Source organism: Mesoplodon mirus, assembly GCF_964341445.2.
Source record: "Mesoplodon mirus genome assembly, chromosome: 3".
Classification (NCBI taxonomy): Eukaryota; Metazoa; Chordata; class Mammalia; order Artiodactyla; family Ziphiidae; genus Mesoplodon; species Mesoplodon mirus.
In genome coordinates, this window is record NC_138978.1 from 87,714,878 (window position 1) to 87,732,426 (window position 17,549).

The 17,549-nt window shown below is 34.9% G+C and overlaps 1 protein-coding gene across 2 annotated transcripts in view; it reads left to right on the forward strand.

Annotated features, from left to right (window-relative positions):
• BTBD8 (BTB domain containing 8) overlaps nt 1-17,549 on the forward strand; it is an 88,596-nt gene that overhangs the window by 61,586 nt on the left and 9,461 nt on the right. For both annotated transcript variants that reach the window (XM_082613379.1, XM_082613380.1), the window contains 4 exons: nt 9,846-10,028; nt 10,685-10,822; nt 11,770-11,899; nt 14,349-14,410. In XM_082613379.1, the coding sequence (XP_082469505.1) occupies nt 9,846-10,028; nt 10,685-10,822; nt 11,770-11,899; nt 14,349-14,410 (513 nt within the window). The remainder of the gene's footprint in view (nt 1-9,845; nt 10,029-10,684; nt 10,823-11,769; nt 11,900-14,348; nt 14,411-17,549) is intronic.

Genomic DNA, 17,549 nt, shown 5'->3' on the forward strand with positions numbered 1-17,549 from the left:
TTATGATGTAAACATATTCATTTCCCCTTTTTATATGAATGTTTATGTATATATTAACCAAGTATTTTTTTTCCCACTGTCTCCTTCCCCTACCATTTAGTATAAGACATGTTAACTATATCTCTGTATTTAAGTTACAGGATACTAAGGGGTAGTCTGAATCAGTTTGAAGAGAGACTTTGTATCCTATTTTAGGGAGAGGGTTAGCATGTTTGTTTTATAGGGGATGGTTGTATATGTTAGGCGTTAGCATGACTTTACTTTGTCTCCATAGGAATTAACTATGATTTAAAGAAATGTGCATGCATGCCAAGTTGACAAGGGTTGGACTGTAGTGTCTCTGCAATGTGTTAGCTTGATGAGGATGAACTATGCTTCCCAGAATTTCCTTCTTTGCACTGCTTCACCTTGCCCTGTATCCTCTTTGGTTTCTCTTACCCCTGGGCCAGGGATGTGTTTAGCTCCATGATGATGGGTGCTAGCATCTCCTGAAGGACACTCATTTCATCCATGTTGGAGGCAATGAGACCTAAAATGAGCCCATCCTTGTGGGTTATAGCTTGTGCTCTTCGGTGTCAGCTTGTCCTTACCCCTCACACTTTACATCCATCATCCTCTCTCAACTGCTTTCCCTGTGGACTTCATACTACAATACATCATCATATACAAAGAGTGCTTAACCAGCTCCCATAATTGCATAAGGTCAAATCCCTTTAACATACTCCTTTATGTATATAAATACCTCCTAGTGGTCCCATTTCTCTGATTGAACCATGAATGGTATTTTAGACTGGGTTACATAGAAGATAATATCTAAATCTAACTGGGAAAATAAGTTTAGGCCATCAGCTGGTGATATACCACTGCAAAAAATAAATCTAAATCTGTGTTTATGCTAATGAAGGACTTTGTTGTTTTGTTGCTTACTATTTTGCATTAGTTTCTTTGGTCATTGAATGGTTACTCTGTTCATGAGGCAAGCAAATGGCCCAGCTGTAATTCAGTTCAATAGAAGTGAATTATTATCTAGTGGATTTTTAAAAGACCTTTATGTTTCAAAATATACTTTTTATATTTTGAAATTACGTATATCATAGGTACTCTTATTTCCACTTTATATATAAGAAAAAAGAATCAGAGAGGTAAATGCTTTATTCAAGTTCACAATGTCAGTAAATTATAAAACCAGGTCTTAAAACCAATTGCTGCCATTCTAAAGGTAATATAATAGATCCCAGCATGGGCAAAGATTATTTTTAGGAAGTATGGGCCTTGACTTCAAGGAACTCACAAATTGATGGAAGGATAGGCACTTAAACAACTATGCAAAATACAAGTTAGACTATGATGAATACTAGCATTAAGTTCCATGTCAGTCTTATTTACCTTTGCAGCACCAGCCTTAGGGCAGTGCCTAGCAGACATTAGGCACTCAGTATATATTGATAGGTAAATAAAGGAGTGAATAAGTGTAATTTATAATGCAGGTTTATACGTGGAATCACAGAAGTGAAAACAATTGATTCTGATTGGAAGGATAAGAGAAGTGATGTGAGATGAACCTGAAAATAGAGGACAATTTCAAAATAAAAAAGTGACTTTTAAATGTGACCAGGGACCTGGAGTCTGGGCAGTGCCAATATTCTCTTGTAACTGGAATGATGAGAGAAGATAAGCCTGGGGAGAGGCTAAAGCCAGATTGGGAGGGATCTTAACTGACTGTCTCAAGAAGTTTGATTTTTTTTTAACAAGTGGTAAGTGAGTATAACTGAGGAATAAGCTCTTCATACTATGCCTCTCCCTCTCCTACAATATTTTATTTTGATTTTATAGCTCTAATCAGTTCCTTGTAAGCTTTGTGAATGCTTGGTTTTTCCTTTCAAGACAGATATAAAGATGTACATCAGAACAACCAAACTTACAAGCCTTTTGGCATTGTGGTGATTATAATGAAAATTTGAAATTTTGTCTTTCTTTGTGGATATTCAAATTTTAGGAAACCTTAATTTAATATATTCTTCATATTTTACTATAGAAATAAAATATATTTTGCTTTATTAATAAAAATACAATATTAAAAATTTTTTTAATTAAAATATGAAATATGTTATCCAAAACAAATGAAAGAAAGATTGAGCAATCTTCTTAAGTCTTCTTTGGCTCTAATTCAGTTAAACCACATGTTTCATGGCAGGCACTTTACTCTATCAGTAATATGCCTAACACTGCCATATGCAAAGGGAGATAAGAAAGTGCTGCATTGGACTATATATGGAGATTTTTTTTTAAATTTTAATATGAGGGGCTTTGAGCTTTTTCTCCTTCTTGCTCACTATGCAGCAGTTCAGTAAGAAGTGGCTACTCCCTCCTACCAAGTACAAACCATTGCTTCTGGGAGGAAGAGAGAGCAGGGTAGAGGAGTTAGTAGAAGAGAGAAAGTTTTTAGAAAAGTTAGGGCTTCTAATTACTTGAACTATTTCAAAACAAGATTAAATTTTTCTGTTTCAAAATGTTTTGTTTTGTTTATGGTTTCCTTTGCTGTGCAAAAGCATTTAAGTTTCATTAGGTCCCATTTGTTTATTTTTGTTTTTATTTCCATTTCTCTAGGAGGTGGGTCAAAAAGGATCTTGCTGTGATTTATGTCATAGAGTGTTCTGCCTATGTTTTCCTCTAAGAGTTTTATAGTGTCTAGCCTTACATTTAGGTCTTTAATCCATTTTGAGTTTATTTTTGTGTATGGTATTAGGGAGTGTTCTAATTTCATCCTTTTACATGTAGCTGTCCAGTTTTCCCAGAACCACTTATTGAAGAGACTGTCTTTTCTCCATTGTATATCCTTGCCTCCTTTATCAAAGATAAGGTGACCATATGTACGTGGGTTTATCTCTGGGCTTTCTATCCTGTTCCATTGATCTATATTTCTGTTGTTGTGCCAGTACCATACTGTCTTGATTACTGTAGCTTTGCAGTATAGTCTGAAGTCAGGGAGCCTGCTCCTCCAGCTCCATTTTTCTTTTTCAAGATTGCTTTGGCTCTTTGGGGTTTTTTGTGTTTCCATACAAATTGTGAAATTTTTTGTTCTAGTTCTGTGAAAAATGCCATTGGTAGTTTGATAGGGACTTCATTGAATCTGTAGATTGCTTCGGGTAGTATAGTCATTTTCACAATGTTGATTCTTCCAATCCAAGAACATGGTATATCTCTCCATCTGTTTGTGTCATCTTTAATTTCTTTCATCAGTGTCTTATAGTTTTCTGCATACAGGTGTTTTCTCTCCTTGGGTAGGTTTATTCCTAGGTATTTTATTCTTTTTGTTGCAGTGGTAAATGGGAGTATTTCCTTAATTTCTCTTTCAGATTTTTCATCATTAGTGTATAGGAATGCAAGAGATTTCTGTGCATTAATTTTGTATCCTTCTACTTTACCAAATTCATTGATTATCTCTAGTAGTTTTCTGGTAGCATCTTTAGGATTCTCTGTGTATAGTATCATGTCATCTGCAAACAGTGACAGTTTTACTTCTTTTCCAATTTGGATTCCTTTTATTTCTTTTTCTTCTCTGATTGCTGTGGCTAAAACTTCCAAAACACAACCCTCAGAATGGGAGAAAATATTTGCAAATGAAGCAACTGACAAAGAATTAATCTCCAAAAATATACAAACTGTTCATGCAGCTCAATATCAAAAAAACAAACAACCCAATCTAGAAATGGGCAGAAGACCTAAATAGACATTTCTCCCAAGAAGATATACAGATTGCCAACAAACACATGAAAGGATGCTCCACATCACTAATCATTAGAGAAATGCAAATCAAAATGACAATGAGGTATCACCTCACACGGGTCAGAATGGCCATCATCAAAAAATCTACAAACAATAAATGCTGAAGAGGGTGTGGAGAAAAGGGAACCCTCCTACACTGTTGGTGGGAATGTAAATTGATACAGCCACTACGGAGAACAGTATGGAGGTTCCTTTAAAAACTAAAAATAGAACTACCATATGACCCAGCAAGCCCACTACTGGGCATATACCCCGAGAAAACCATAATTCAGAAAGAGTCATGTACCACAATGTTCACTGCAGCACTATTTACGATAGCCAGGACATGGAAGCAACCTAAGTGTCCATCAACAGATGAATGGATAAAGAAGATGTGGCACATATATACAGTGGAATATTACTCAGCCATAAAAAGAAATGAAATTGAGTTATTTGTAGTGAGGTAGATGGACCTAGAATCTGTCATACAGAATGAAATAAGTCAGAAAGAGAAAAACAGATACCGTATGCTAACACATATATATGGAATCTAAAAAAAAAAAATGGTTCTGAAGAACCTAAGAGCAGGACAGGAATAAAGACGCAGACGTAGAGAATGGACTTAAGGACACGGGGAGGGGGAAGGGTAAGCTGGGACGAAGTGAGAGAGTGGCATTGATGTATATACACTACCAAATGTAAAATTGATAGCTAATGGAAGCAGCCGCATAGCACAGGGAGATCAGCTAGATGCTTTGTGACTGCATAGAGGGGTGGGATAAGGAGGGTAGGAGGGAGATGCAAGAAGGAGGGGATATGGGGATATAGGTATACGTATAGCTGATTCACTTTGTTATACAGCAGAAACTAACACAATAATGTAAAGCAATTATACTCCAATAAAGATGTTTAAAAAAAAGTTTTGTTTAAGCCTTTTTTTTAAAAAAAAGCAAATTATGAATAGTTTTTAAATATAGGAAAATTGAAACAAAAATAGGCATGGGGGATAGTCACTAGGATAAAACTAAAGTTGTATATATATTATGCTTTTAGTCCTAAGGCCAAAAGATAATTGAAGGCCTATTTAATTAACACAATATCAAAAGAATTAAATAGTATGAATCATATAGTGTTTGTTCAGTATATGGTGTTAGGACAACAACAGGCAGCTTGCTGGAAAAAATTTAAGTTGGATCTATACATTACATCCTGGTATGCCAGTATACATTCCAAATGGATCAAAGATTTACAAGTAAAGAAAATGAAACCTAAAACACTACAGTTAAGTCCTGGGAGAATTAGTTTATAACCTCATCAGTGGAGTGGGGATACAAAATATAGAAGCCATAAAAGAATTTGGTTACATAAAAATGGAAACTTTCTATATAGTAAAAATTACCATAAGCACAGTCAAAAAACAAATGACAGTTCATATCATACTCTTATTCTAACTTTTCTAATATAGAGAGTTCCTACCAGTTGATTTTTTTTTTTTTTTTTTTCTTTTTTTGCGGTATGCGGGCCTCTCACTGTTGTGGCCTCTCCCGCTGCGGAGCACAGGCTCCGGATGCGCAGGCCCAGCGGCCATGGCTCACGGGCCCAGCCGCTCCGCGGCATATGGGATCCTCCCAGACCGGGGCACGAACCCGTATCCCCTGCATCGGCAGGCGGACTCTCAACCACTGCGCCACCAGGGAGGCCCCTCCCAGTTGATTTTTTAAAAATAGCTAAATGTAGGGTAAGACTAGATAGTTTACTTAGAAAATACAGATGCCTCTTAATTTGATGAACAAATCTTCAACTTCATTTATTTAAGAGAAATGGACATTAAAATTACCATGTCAGACTGTTTTCTACCTTTTAGTATGGGGGAAAAAAGGAAATTTGTACTCTTTTAACAAGGATGTAGGGAATAAGTACTCCTATTCATTCCTGGGAAGGGTATAAATTAGCACAACTTTTGCTGTGTTTTTCAAACTTTTTTTACTGACCCAGAGCAAGTTCTTTTTATGTTATAACGCAGTTAACTCACACATGTAGAACTGAAACAAGTTTCAGAAAAGAATACTTACCATATTCCATATGATGTTCTGATATTTTCTGTTTTTCTCTTTTCTATCTCTTTCTTTCTTCTTTCTTGTTTTGTCTTCTAATGCTGATTGAAAGCCACTAAATATATTTCTCTAGGTTGCTAGGGGAGAAAACTACAGTTTGGAAAACATTGCTCCGTTGAATATATGTTGGCAATGTTTTGTATCGTCCTGGTGCCCCACCTCATATCCTGTTGACCCATGTATGTACTCCAACCATTGCTGCAGCATCCAGCTGCACACAGGTATAATCTGACAGCACTTTCCCTCAACCATATCACATGTATTTCTCACTTTCTGTCCTGAGGCTTCACTGCTGTTCTACCCAGGGTACCTACAGCTCTTCAAACCTGGAAGTGAAAGGGAATTAATATCCCAGGGGACAAACCTTGACCAATGGGAGATTGGTCAGTGATTAACCAGTGATTAAATGTTTCCCTGATCTATCCCTTGGATGAATAATTCAAATTGTATTCTCTGTGGCTCTTCAGAGGGCCCCCAACAAGATTGATCCCCAGTTGCCTACAATAGCAAATGCTATATCATTGTTTCTCAAGCTTAAATGTATATACACAACACTTCAGGACTGAGTATTCCCTGGTGGTGGTCCAGCGGTTAGGACTCAGTGCTTCCACTGCAGGGGGCACAGGGTTCAATCCTCGGTTGGGGAACTAAGATCCCGCATGCCGTGTGGTATGGCAAAAAAAAAAAACACTTCAGGATCTTGGTTGAATGTAGGTTCTAATTCAGTAAATCAGAGGCGGAGCCTGAGATTCTACATTTCTAACAAGCTCTAGGTAATGGTTGCTGTGGATAACACTTTGAGTAGCAAGGAGCTGGAAAACATACCCTTCCACTGGCTTTCCCTCCTTCCCTGTTTCACTCTTGGGTCATCTTGGGATCACTTGCGTACAAGCCTATTTCTCAGGCTCAGTTATTAGGCAGAACCCAGGATAAGACAAGTAGTATTAACCCAGCAATTTTATTTCTAGGAATTTATCCTATAGATATATTCACATATGTGTGAAATAATGTTATCTACAAGGTCATTCATTACAACACTGTAATAACAAAAACTGGAAAGAAATAAATATTTACAAGTAGAGGACTGGTTGTATGACTTCTGATATATCCATATTATGGGCTATTCCATAGCTATTAAAACAATAATAAGGCTCTTTATATTGTGATAAGAAAAATATTCAAGGTATATGCTAAGTATAAAAGGTAAAGTACAGAGTACTGTGCATATTAATGCCCCCATTTGAGTAAAATAAGGGAAAAATTACTTTTTTTGTTTGTATATGCATAAAATAACTCTGGAAGAATACAGAAAATAAATAATATTGATTGGGACAAGGGAAAATAGGTGGCCGGGGACAGGAAGGAGTGGGTGACTTTTCTTAGTAATGCCTTTTATATAGTTTTGAAATTTGAACCATGTGTTAACTATTGAATTTAAAATTTTATGTGTTTTTATATATGGAATCTAAAAGAAAAAAATTTTAATGGTTCTGAAGAACCTAGGGGCAGGACAGGAATAAAGACGCAGACATAGAGAATGGACTTGAGGACACGGGGAGGGGGAAGGGTAAGCTGGGACAAAGTGAGAGAGTGGCATGGACATATATACACTACCAAATGTAAAATAGATAGCTAGTGGGAAGCAGCCGTATACCACAGAGAGATCAGCTCAGTGCTTTGTGTCCACCTAGAGGGGTGGAATAGGGAGGGTGGGAGGGAGACGCAAGAAGGAGAAGATATGGGAATATATGTATATGTATAGCTGATTCACTTTGTTATACAGCAGAAACTAACACACCATTGTAAAGCAATTATACTCCAGTAAAGATGTTAAAAAAATAAAATAAAATTTTATATATTTGGTCTAGAAGTATATTACATTTTCTTCCTTCTTTGAACCTTAAGCTACTCTTAACATTTAATGTTATCATATATTCAGATCAGTATGGAATAAGATCACATACCATCTGTTATCATTTATGTCCATGTTTTAGTTTTCCAATAGATTTCAAGCTAAATTATGACAACTATACATCTGTATTTTTAAAAAGATATTGCTTGTAAGCTGGCCATTTGCTGTTTGAGGAGAGACAGGTTGATTGGCAATTCTACTGAGTTATTGCTTTTATGATTTTCTTCCTGAGCTTAAATAAAGTTAATAATCCCCAAAAAAGAAAAAGATATTGCTGTCAGAGCACATAACATTATGTATATAGTAAGCACTTTGTAGATACCTGCCAAGTTTATTTGAATACTCTACATTTGTCTCTAATATCAGAACAATGCCTATAGTAGAGCAGATTGGGCTTATTGCCTAAAACTCTTAGTAACTACACAGTTACTCAGGAAGTTACCAGAGGAGGAAAGGATAATGGTAAATTATAGTAAAAATGTAAAAAAAACTTTTTAAAGACTCAAAGTATAGCAAAGTATGAATTTTTTACTCAAATAAAGCAAGGGAAGTATAGAATACATTTCAGAAGAATTCTTGGTAAATGGGTAAAATTTTTAAAGTTTTGATGTTCAAGGATTAAACTTAATTTAGCTTACGAATTCACTTACAAACTCTCAGTCTCTGTTGATGCTCAGAGATCAACAGATGTTTGTGTCTATTGTGACTCAGTTCTGTACTAGGACCTGTGGTTACAACGGTGAGCCAAAACAGACATTGTTTCACATGCAGTAAACATACAGCCTAGTGAGAGAGATGGGTATTAATCAAGTAGTTATTTCATGATTGAATAATTACAAATGAAGTAAGTGCTCTAAAGAGAAGGGACAGGTTCTCTGATGGCATGTGTAAAAGGAATCTGAAGTAGGTATAGAGATCAGAGAAGACTCTGCTTGAGGATTTCAAGCACTGTCATTTCCAGATTTACTAGTTATTTATTGCTGTGTAACAAACCACCCCAAAACTAAGTTGCTTTAAACTAAAATTTATTCTCTGTGGATTGACTGGGTGATTTTTCTGCTTATCTTGCCTGAGCTCAGTCCTGCAGCTGCTTTCAGCTGGTGGCTAAGTTGGAGGCTGGGCCTCCCACTCCCTGTGGTCTTTCTTACCAGGCTTCTTCATGGCTTCATGGTCCCAGAACCAAGAGGGTAAAGATAGAGGCTGCAAGGCTACTTGAGGCCTACGCTCTGAAACTTGCACAATACCACTGCTTGTGCAAGCAAGTGAACAGGCCAGTTTAGATTCAAGGGATGAGGAAATAGAGTCCACCTCTTGATGAATTGAGCTACATAGAATTTGTGGCCATTTTTTTCAATCTACTATAATCGATCAGATAACTATTTATTCAATAAATCATTATTCCCTAAGGATCGTTTTAAGAATTAGAAATCAAACATGAATAAAATATAGTAATTTTACGTTGCCATTTTTTCCTTTTCCTTAGAGCACATGGTATTTGTGAATTGTCATTTCATTTTTTATAGAGATCAGTATTCATGAACATTTTTTCCTATGGTATAAAAATGAATTGTTATTAAATAAATAATATAAAAAGAAGAGTCTTACCTAATTAGAAAGGAAGAAAAAGTCACTGGGGTTTATAAGTAATTTTTAGCCATTCTAAATTTGTAATAACATGTATTTTATAGTCAGAAAAGAATTAAGGCTACGTCAGTGTAGCCATGCAGTTATGAATGATATCTATAAGCACAAAAATTAATTCAGTAGTGAAAAATCTCAGGGAAGTCAAGCTTTTCTTTGTAGTTATAGCTTTGCTCTCATGTTTGTTTTAGCTGTCTTTTAAAGGTGATTTGCTTCCAGCTCAAAGTTTGCCCTTTTGGATAATTTTGAATGAAGTAATAAATATGTAAAGCTAATGACAAAGATATTAGCTACCTGGAATTTTGGTTTTTGCAGGCAGTGTCACAAGAAAACAAAAGTATTTAATTTGCTTGGAAAGTTATTTTTATGAGCAGTAATCTAACTTTTTTCCCCAATATTTTCAAAATTATAAGAATGATAAGAATGCTGCTTTTCTTCTGATGGAAAGTGACAGGCTAATCATCAGTTTACCCAGAGTGAAGTGGACAGAAGCAGCACTGACGATGGCATCTCAGCTCCAAGAAGAATGTATTGCATTTATTATAGAAAACTTCTCCAAGATCATTCAAAGCGAAAATTTTGCTCTCCTCTTACAGGTACTGCATCTAAAATTATATCCTATATTTAGTCCCATCTTTGTGTTCTGATTATAATTATGTAAGTTTTCAAATTCAGGTTGCCTTTGATTAAATTAGTATGACTTAAATAAATTCCATAGCAGATGGCATGTTTGCGTAGCATTTAGGGCAGTGATGGACAGGATTTTTGGCTCATAAAATAATGAAGGGAGGAGGGGACAGGTTGAGTGCCCTGGCAAGGCACATTGTAACTCTGGCAACTCCAGCCCTCAATCGGCATAAGCCATATTTTAGAAATTGAAGTCATAAAGACATTGTTTTGGTCAGTAATACAATTATGGTTCATGCAGAATTCTCTGTCTTACTGGGACCCACTTTCTCTAAATTTAGTTACTTAATAAAGAACTTTTATAACTTATTTCTAGGCTCTGTTTTAGGACTATTTTGGCTCTTAAGAACTGTGTGTATGTGCCGATATTTTTAACAGAGGAAAGGGATTAGAATAATATTTATTATTAGAATGATAATAATTATTATTATTAACAGAGGAAATAAGACTTCTGATTGACTTCATATAGCCAATTACGATGAATGGTCTGCTGTTACGCCAGACTTTCACATTTCTTGCACATTTACATATATTCCTATTAAATATCAATTTCTGTGTTTTATAGTCACAAGCAATGAGTAGCACATCTGATCTGCTGGACAAAATTTTAAAAGCAATTGAAGAAAACATTACCACTGAGAATAGTTGCTCTCTTCTTACGGCTCTGGACACGTTACTGAACTCTGACAGTACAAAGGAAATGGTATTTGATGTAATAAAATTCATTAAAATGATAGAATATTTAAACTGTTTTAAGATTTTTAAATATATATACGAATGATAGAATATTTAAACTGTTTTAAGATTTTTAAATATATACACGTTTTAAATGTTGCATGGTTCATTGAAACTAAGTGTTTGATACCTGGGGGTTGGTTACTGTCTCTACTTCTGTGTATATTTGGAATTTTTCATAATACAAAATTTTAAAAATTTGATTTACCTCCAAATAGACTTATTATAAAATTTTAGAATTTGGAAGTTTGGCTGGCTAATTCTAAACATAGTTTGGTACTTAGCAATATTAATTGGTACAGCATAAGTTTAGTATTTCTCCCCAGTCACTACATTAAATTTCCTAAATATAAAACTTAAAGAATTTTAAAGAATGTTTTACAGTTTTAATCATCAGTGTCTTTTAATTTTATAATATATTCTTAATTTTTGTCTTAAGAAAAAAATCATTTAAAATTGGATTGACTGAGAAAAAGCAAAATTAAAATCTTATTTTTAAATACAATTAATCAATGGTAATTAATCAGCTAATTGCAAATTATTGACATTTTTTATTTGTTCAACAAGAATGACAAAAAATTTCATCATATTTATTATTACTGCATAGAGTATTTGACCTTCTAATGTCATAGCTGATTTGAAAAGACTGTGGAAGGTATTTACATAAAGGCCATTGGTGGTTTAAAACAGTATTTGGTTAAAAGGATAATGCTGAAAGGATAAGGTTCATGTTCACTATAAAATTCTGTTGTTAAAGAGCAAGGCTTCATAAATAACTTGTACCCAGCGATCTTAAAAATCTAAGTGATGACATCATTGATCTAGCTTAGGAGTAAGTAGATTCGGAAGGGAATAATGTCTGGTTGCTATGACAATGTGGCTCTGACCAGCTGCTGATTTGTTGCTTGAACACAGGGTTTTACGTGCAAGATCCAGGCTCTGCGTGATAAGCTGTGGATCTTCCTGGTTCAGTCTTTCTATGCTGTTCGTCACACAGAAAGCTGGAAGCTGATGAGCACAGATGATCAACAGAAAATCCAAGCAGGTATATTAGCCTTGAGATTTTTTTATTTTTATATTTGTGACAAGAGATATTTTAAAGGGATTCTAATAAGTGATAGGATTAACGTTTGTTTGCTTCTGTTCAATAATAGCTTGCTAATTGAAACTGGTGCTGGTATGTTCAGGCAGTTTTAATCATGCTTTTTTTCTGTCCTTAGAAAATGAAACTCATTTCCTTATATATACATATATAATTCTACTTTATCTTAGCAACTTTATATTCTAGCCAAATTTGCTTAAAATATTCTTTTAGAGAGATTTAGAAGTATAGGAAAATGTAACCCATATAGAACAGATTGCCAAACATACTTTCTCTCCCTTTTAAAATATATTTTTCCATAAAGCTTTCCCATCGTTTGCATAAGATACCCTTTCTTGTGGTTTTGCCTAGATTAGGTGGCTTTATTCCATGATCGATTGGTTCAGTGATAACGATGTGTGCTATTGCGGAGTGTCCCTCAGGAGCCGCACAGTGCTCTTTGACATTTAATAGGTACCATTTGAAGTATTAGCATTAAACAAAAGATTTATACTGCTCAGAATGTGTGTTTGTTTCAAAAATGTTAAAATAAAAAATTGAGGGTGTGGAACTAAAAATGGCTTCATGACTATTTTGGGGTTAAAGCAGGTACCTTAGGAAAAATATGGACAGATTCAGTAAGTATACTTTTAAAAACATTTTAAATTAAGAGACTGTATTTTATGAAGCAAATATTTCTGTCCTATAAAACATGGAGACCATATGTGATATAATATATTCTTGATAGTACATGGATATGTTAAATTCTTTAATGATTTAATCAAAATATGATTTGCTCTGTCTTGCATTAAGAGCATAACACGATGGTGTAGCCAGATGTGATCTCAAGAGCACTTTTCAAAGAAATTCCAACAAAATAATAAAACAACAAAATCCATGAAACAACAAAAGTCATGAGAAGGTCTTTAGAAATTGGATCTTTTTTCCTTGTGACTATTTCTGTACTGATTTTTAGATGACAGTTCATCTGTACTATACAGTGTAAAAAACTAACATCAGCATTCCATGAGTAGGTGTCATTCAGCTCTCTTCTGATTGGGAGTAAACTTTGCTTTTCTTCATTTTTAGAGGATTTCATAGTTAAGTTGGGTCCCGAACAATGTTCTTTATCTTAATTCTTCAAAGTGCTAATTTAAAATACATGTAAATACATACATATATATACACATATCTAAAACAAAATATTATTGGTAATCCAACTAATTGTCAAAAAGAACTTTTCAATCTATTACATTCTATCAGTGTAAAAATAATTTTTAAAATCTTAAATATGTTGAATTATAATGAGTCCTGACATGCATAATTATTGCATTGGGAAATCCCAGATAAAGGAGTAATTCTAGGTTGTCTTTGTTATAATATTTCTTACATTCTAGTTTGAGTTACTGATCTTTGGGAGAAATCTTGTATTAATTTCCACCTGTATGTTTTTGTGCAGTCATTTGCTAACCACAAACCAATCCTTGTAATGCTATTTCTAGGATCCTGCTTTGTCTTATAACATAGTTCCTATAGAATAGAAATAGTAGAAGGTACATGGTAGGGTTACAGATAATTTGATGTATTTTTCATCAGCTGTTTTAATAAAAATAAAATAAATTTTGGAAAATATATGTATATATTTCTTCAAAATATATTTTAAAGCTACATAACCTTCAAAGGGAACAAATACATTAGCTAAACTATATTTATGGCTCTCATACCATTATTCCTATATATTTCCCTGACGTTATTTAAATTCTTATTTGAAGAACATAAACTGAGTTCCCCAATAATTCCCATATAAACCTAATCTATAAAATGAATTTTTTATGTAATTCTAAAAAGAATGATATAGGTTTAAGGATTGTCTCTTATTTTATTTTCAACAAAACCTTATCTTTTTTCTCTTTACTCCTTCCTCAGGACATACCTGCAAAATCAGAAAATTTTTAACAGAGTATTTTAATATTTTTTAGGATAGAAATTTTCTCACATTGAATAGTTTATAAAATATTACATCTCAAAATATCTCAATATTACATTTCAAAAAATCTGTAATTTTTTGAAACTTGGAAAACTAGCTAAAAAGAAGTTATCTCTAAAATTTCAAGCTTGAGAAAATTCTAGGTTTTTGAAAATGTATAAATCTTCTCTGTGAGACTGTACATTTCTCATTTATTAATTTTAATAGCATAAAATCCATAGGGACAAGAAAATAAGATTCAAAATGAAGTTCTTTAAGAAAAATGCTAAAATAGGGAATTATTTATGTGTACTAGATTGGTTTCAACTTTTTAAAAGTTATTTCCATCAAAATGTAACCTTTTTCTGCTAATATACTATTTTCCCTCTACTTCTATGGTAATAATAGTGCTTCCTGTAAAATTAAATTGCTTTTTTTTTCCTACAGCTGCATTTGACAAAGGTGATGACCGAAGACTTGGCAAAAAGCCTATATTCAGCAGCTCTCAGGTAAACTTTTACAATTTTACAGGCCCAGATGAAACAAGATACCATGTAATTTAAATTTTATCATTTTATATTTCAGAATAATTTTTAAAAATCTATTCTTTCATTAACTAAAGCTGTTTCTGGATGGAAATAATTTTGAGTCTCATTTTTAATCAAGTGAACATTTTGTAAATTTTTAAATGATATGCACTTCTTATATCCAGCTGGTATGGGAAGTGAAATATTGTCTACCATTTTTATTTCCTTGAAAACCTTTTTGGCAACTAGCATGTTGGAACTATTCCAGATCAGAAATTGTCTAGAATTCTAGATCTAGTTCCATGTCTGTTTTTCTAATTAACCTACTTTTTACAAAAGAAGATTTTAGTTGTCCCAGTTTTCTCTATACTAAGATTTTAATCCACATAATATATTTTTGGTGTGAAAAAGGCAGTTAATACCAAGAGTACAGTTGTGTTCACTTTAAAAGTTACTTGGTGTACTTATATGAGTTAACTAAAAATAGTCAAACTCTTAAAAACTAAGTAGAGTGGTGGCTGCCAGGGGCTGGGGAGATAAGGAAAAGGGCAATAATTGTTCAATGGGGATAGAGTTTCAGTTTTGCAAGATGAGACGTTCTAGATACCTGTTGCACAACAAGGCGCATATAGTCAACCTGACTGTACTGCCCACTTATAAATGGTTAAGATGGTAAATTTTATGTCATTTGTTTTTTAGCGCGCATACACACACAACACACACGTTAGTTGGTATATTCATTATAACATGAAATACATTTTTCTTCCCCTAAAATGTTATTAATGATGGTTAGAGTTCCAATCTAGCTAACTTATAAATGGTCACTTAATAATATATTTGAAGCATAAAATTACACTAACCTAGACACTCATTACAATGATATGGAGACATACACTGAGAGTTCCAGTTTGGAATGCAAAGAATATATTGCCCTTGCAAGAGTGGAATTGGGAATCTTCCTTATCAGCCAGTAGATAGGAACTCACACAACTTCAAGCCACAACCAAGAGCTCTGATGGCTTGAGGCAGAGGTCAAGCTCTAAATGTCTTGGGTGAGAAACTGTGAGACGCTGGAGCTTTTTGCTAGTAAACCTCCTAAGACTATTTCTCTAAGTGTGTTCCGTAATATACTAGCTCCATCATATGTTCTACCTAAGAACATCTAGCATCAACTAAGGTTGAGAATTGCTACACACCATAGCTCCTCTTAGACACTAACGATGCACACCAGCACCTAAAAGCTCTGAGAAACACTACAGTAAAGAACACTTTTGAATTTTGTTTTCCCCAAGATTTCCTCAAATTTTATAACCATGGAACACCACTGGACTCCCTCTTGACCCCTTTTAAGCATGTTGTACAGTTCCACAGAACATATGTTAGGAAATGGCACCTTAGAACATTTTTTCTATGTACTATGTTCCCTTTCACTCTATGTGTTTTCGTGTGTGTATGTGTGTGTGTGTTTTAAGGCCAACAGGATTTAGCCTACCTGCCTTTCTTTCCCCTGTTCTATCTACTAACTGCTATCAACCAGGCTTTTCCTCCTTGCTTGCCTTACAGCAAAACAGAACAAAATCTCATTTCCCTTCCTCAGTTCCTGACTTTCAGGTTGTCCAAGGGTTTATACTGTTAACCACAATGGGAAGGAAACAGGCTAATATGTTTTCCTCAGAAAGGCAGCATTGTACTGAAATTGGTGCTGGACATAAAATCATAAGAGTTCAGATCTTGACTTTATTATCTTTGGCATCTGTATTAGTTTGCTTATCTGTAGAATGGAGTAATAAAACCTAGCCGGGATTATTGTGAAAATTAAGTGAGATAATTTATGTGCAATTGTCTAGTATGTAGTAAGTCCTCAATAAGTGTGGTATGAATAAGTGTGTCTTCCAAAATGAGATGAGATCTTTTGGAGGTGGGAGGAAGTTGATGAGATAAAATAGAAACGTTTAAGAACAGTGCTGGTACCAAAATGCTTAAGATTAAAATTATACAATGTCTGCGATTTGCTTCAAAATAAAATGGTGGTAGTTATATATGAAACAGAATTGGCCAAGAGGTGATAGTTGTTAAAACTGGGTAGTAGGTATGTGGGGATTCATGATACTGTTCTGTCTTCTTTGATTATGTTTAAATTTTTCTATAATAAAAAGTAAAACAAAATAATACCAACAAAAAGGAATAGTACTAGACCTGAAAGTGTGTCTAAGAGGAACGCTTTATTTTTTTATTTTATTTTTTATTTTTGCCTGCGTTGGATCTTTGTTGCTGCGCACAGGCTTTCTCTAGTTGCGGTGAGCAGGGGCTACTGTTTGTTGTGGTGTGCGGGCTTCTCATTGCGTTGGCTTCTCTTGTTGCAGAGCATGGGCTCTAGGTGCGCACGCTTCAGTAGTTGCAACACATGGGCTCAGTAGCTGTGGCTAGTGGGCTCTAGGGCTCACGGGCTTCAGTAGTTGTGGCTTATGGGCTCTAGAGCACAGGCTCAGTAGCTGTGGTGCACGGGCTTAGTTGCTCCATGCCATGTGGGATCTTACCGGACCAGGGATCAAACCCGTGTCCCCTACATTAGCAGGCAGATTCCTAACCACTGTGCCACCAGGGAAGTCCCAAGAGGAGGGCTTTAGAGTGTTACTCTTTTTTCTTTATCTTTGTCAATAGCATGTGGTGACCGTTCCCAACTGGTCAGTTGTATATAAGAAACATACATAAACTTTTTAGTTGTAAGTCATAGATTGCCTAAAAATGCATATACGTTGAATCCTCACCATGGTATACTATGTTAATGTGAAATTTCTAGAGGGGTAGAGCACCCCATATACTACATAGATCTCACCCGTAGCATGATGCTTTAAAGTAGATAGAGTCAAGGATAGAGTGAATTAAGAAGGGTTAGTTTTAAGGGTGGAAAGAGGTCTAACATCAGAGTCTTCCTGGTTTTAGGTATTAAAAATAGAGAAATTTTTTTTTTTTTTTTTTTTTTTGCGGTATGTGGGCCTCTCACTATTGTGGCCTCCCCCGTTGCGGAGCACAGGCTCCGGATGTGCAGGCTCAGCGGCCATGGCTCACGGGCCCAGCTGCTCTGTGGCATGTGGGATCTTCCCGGACCAGGGCACAAACC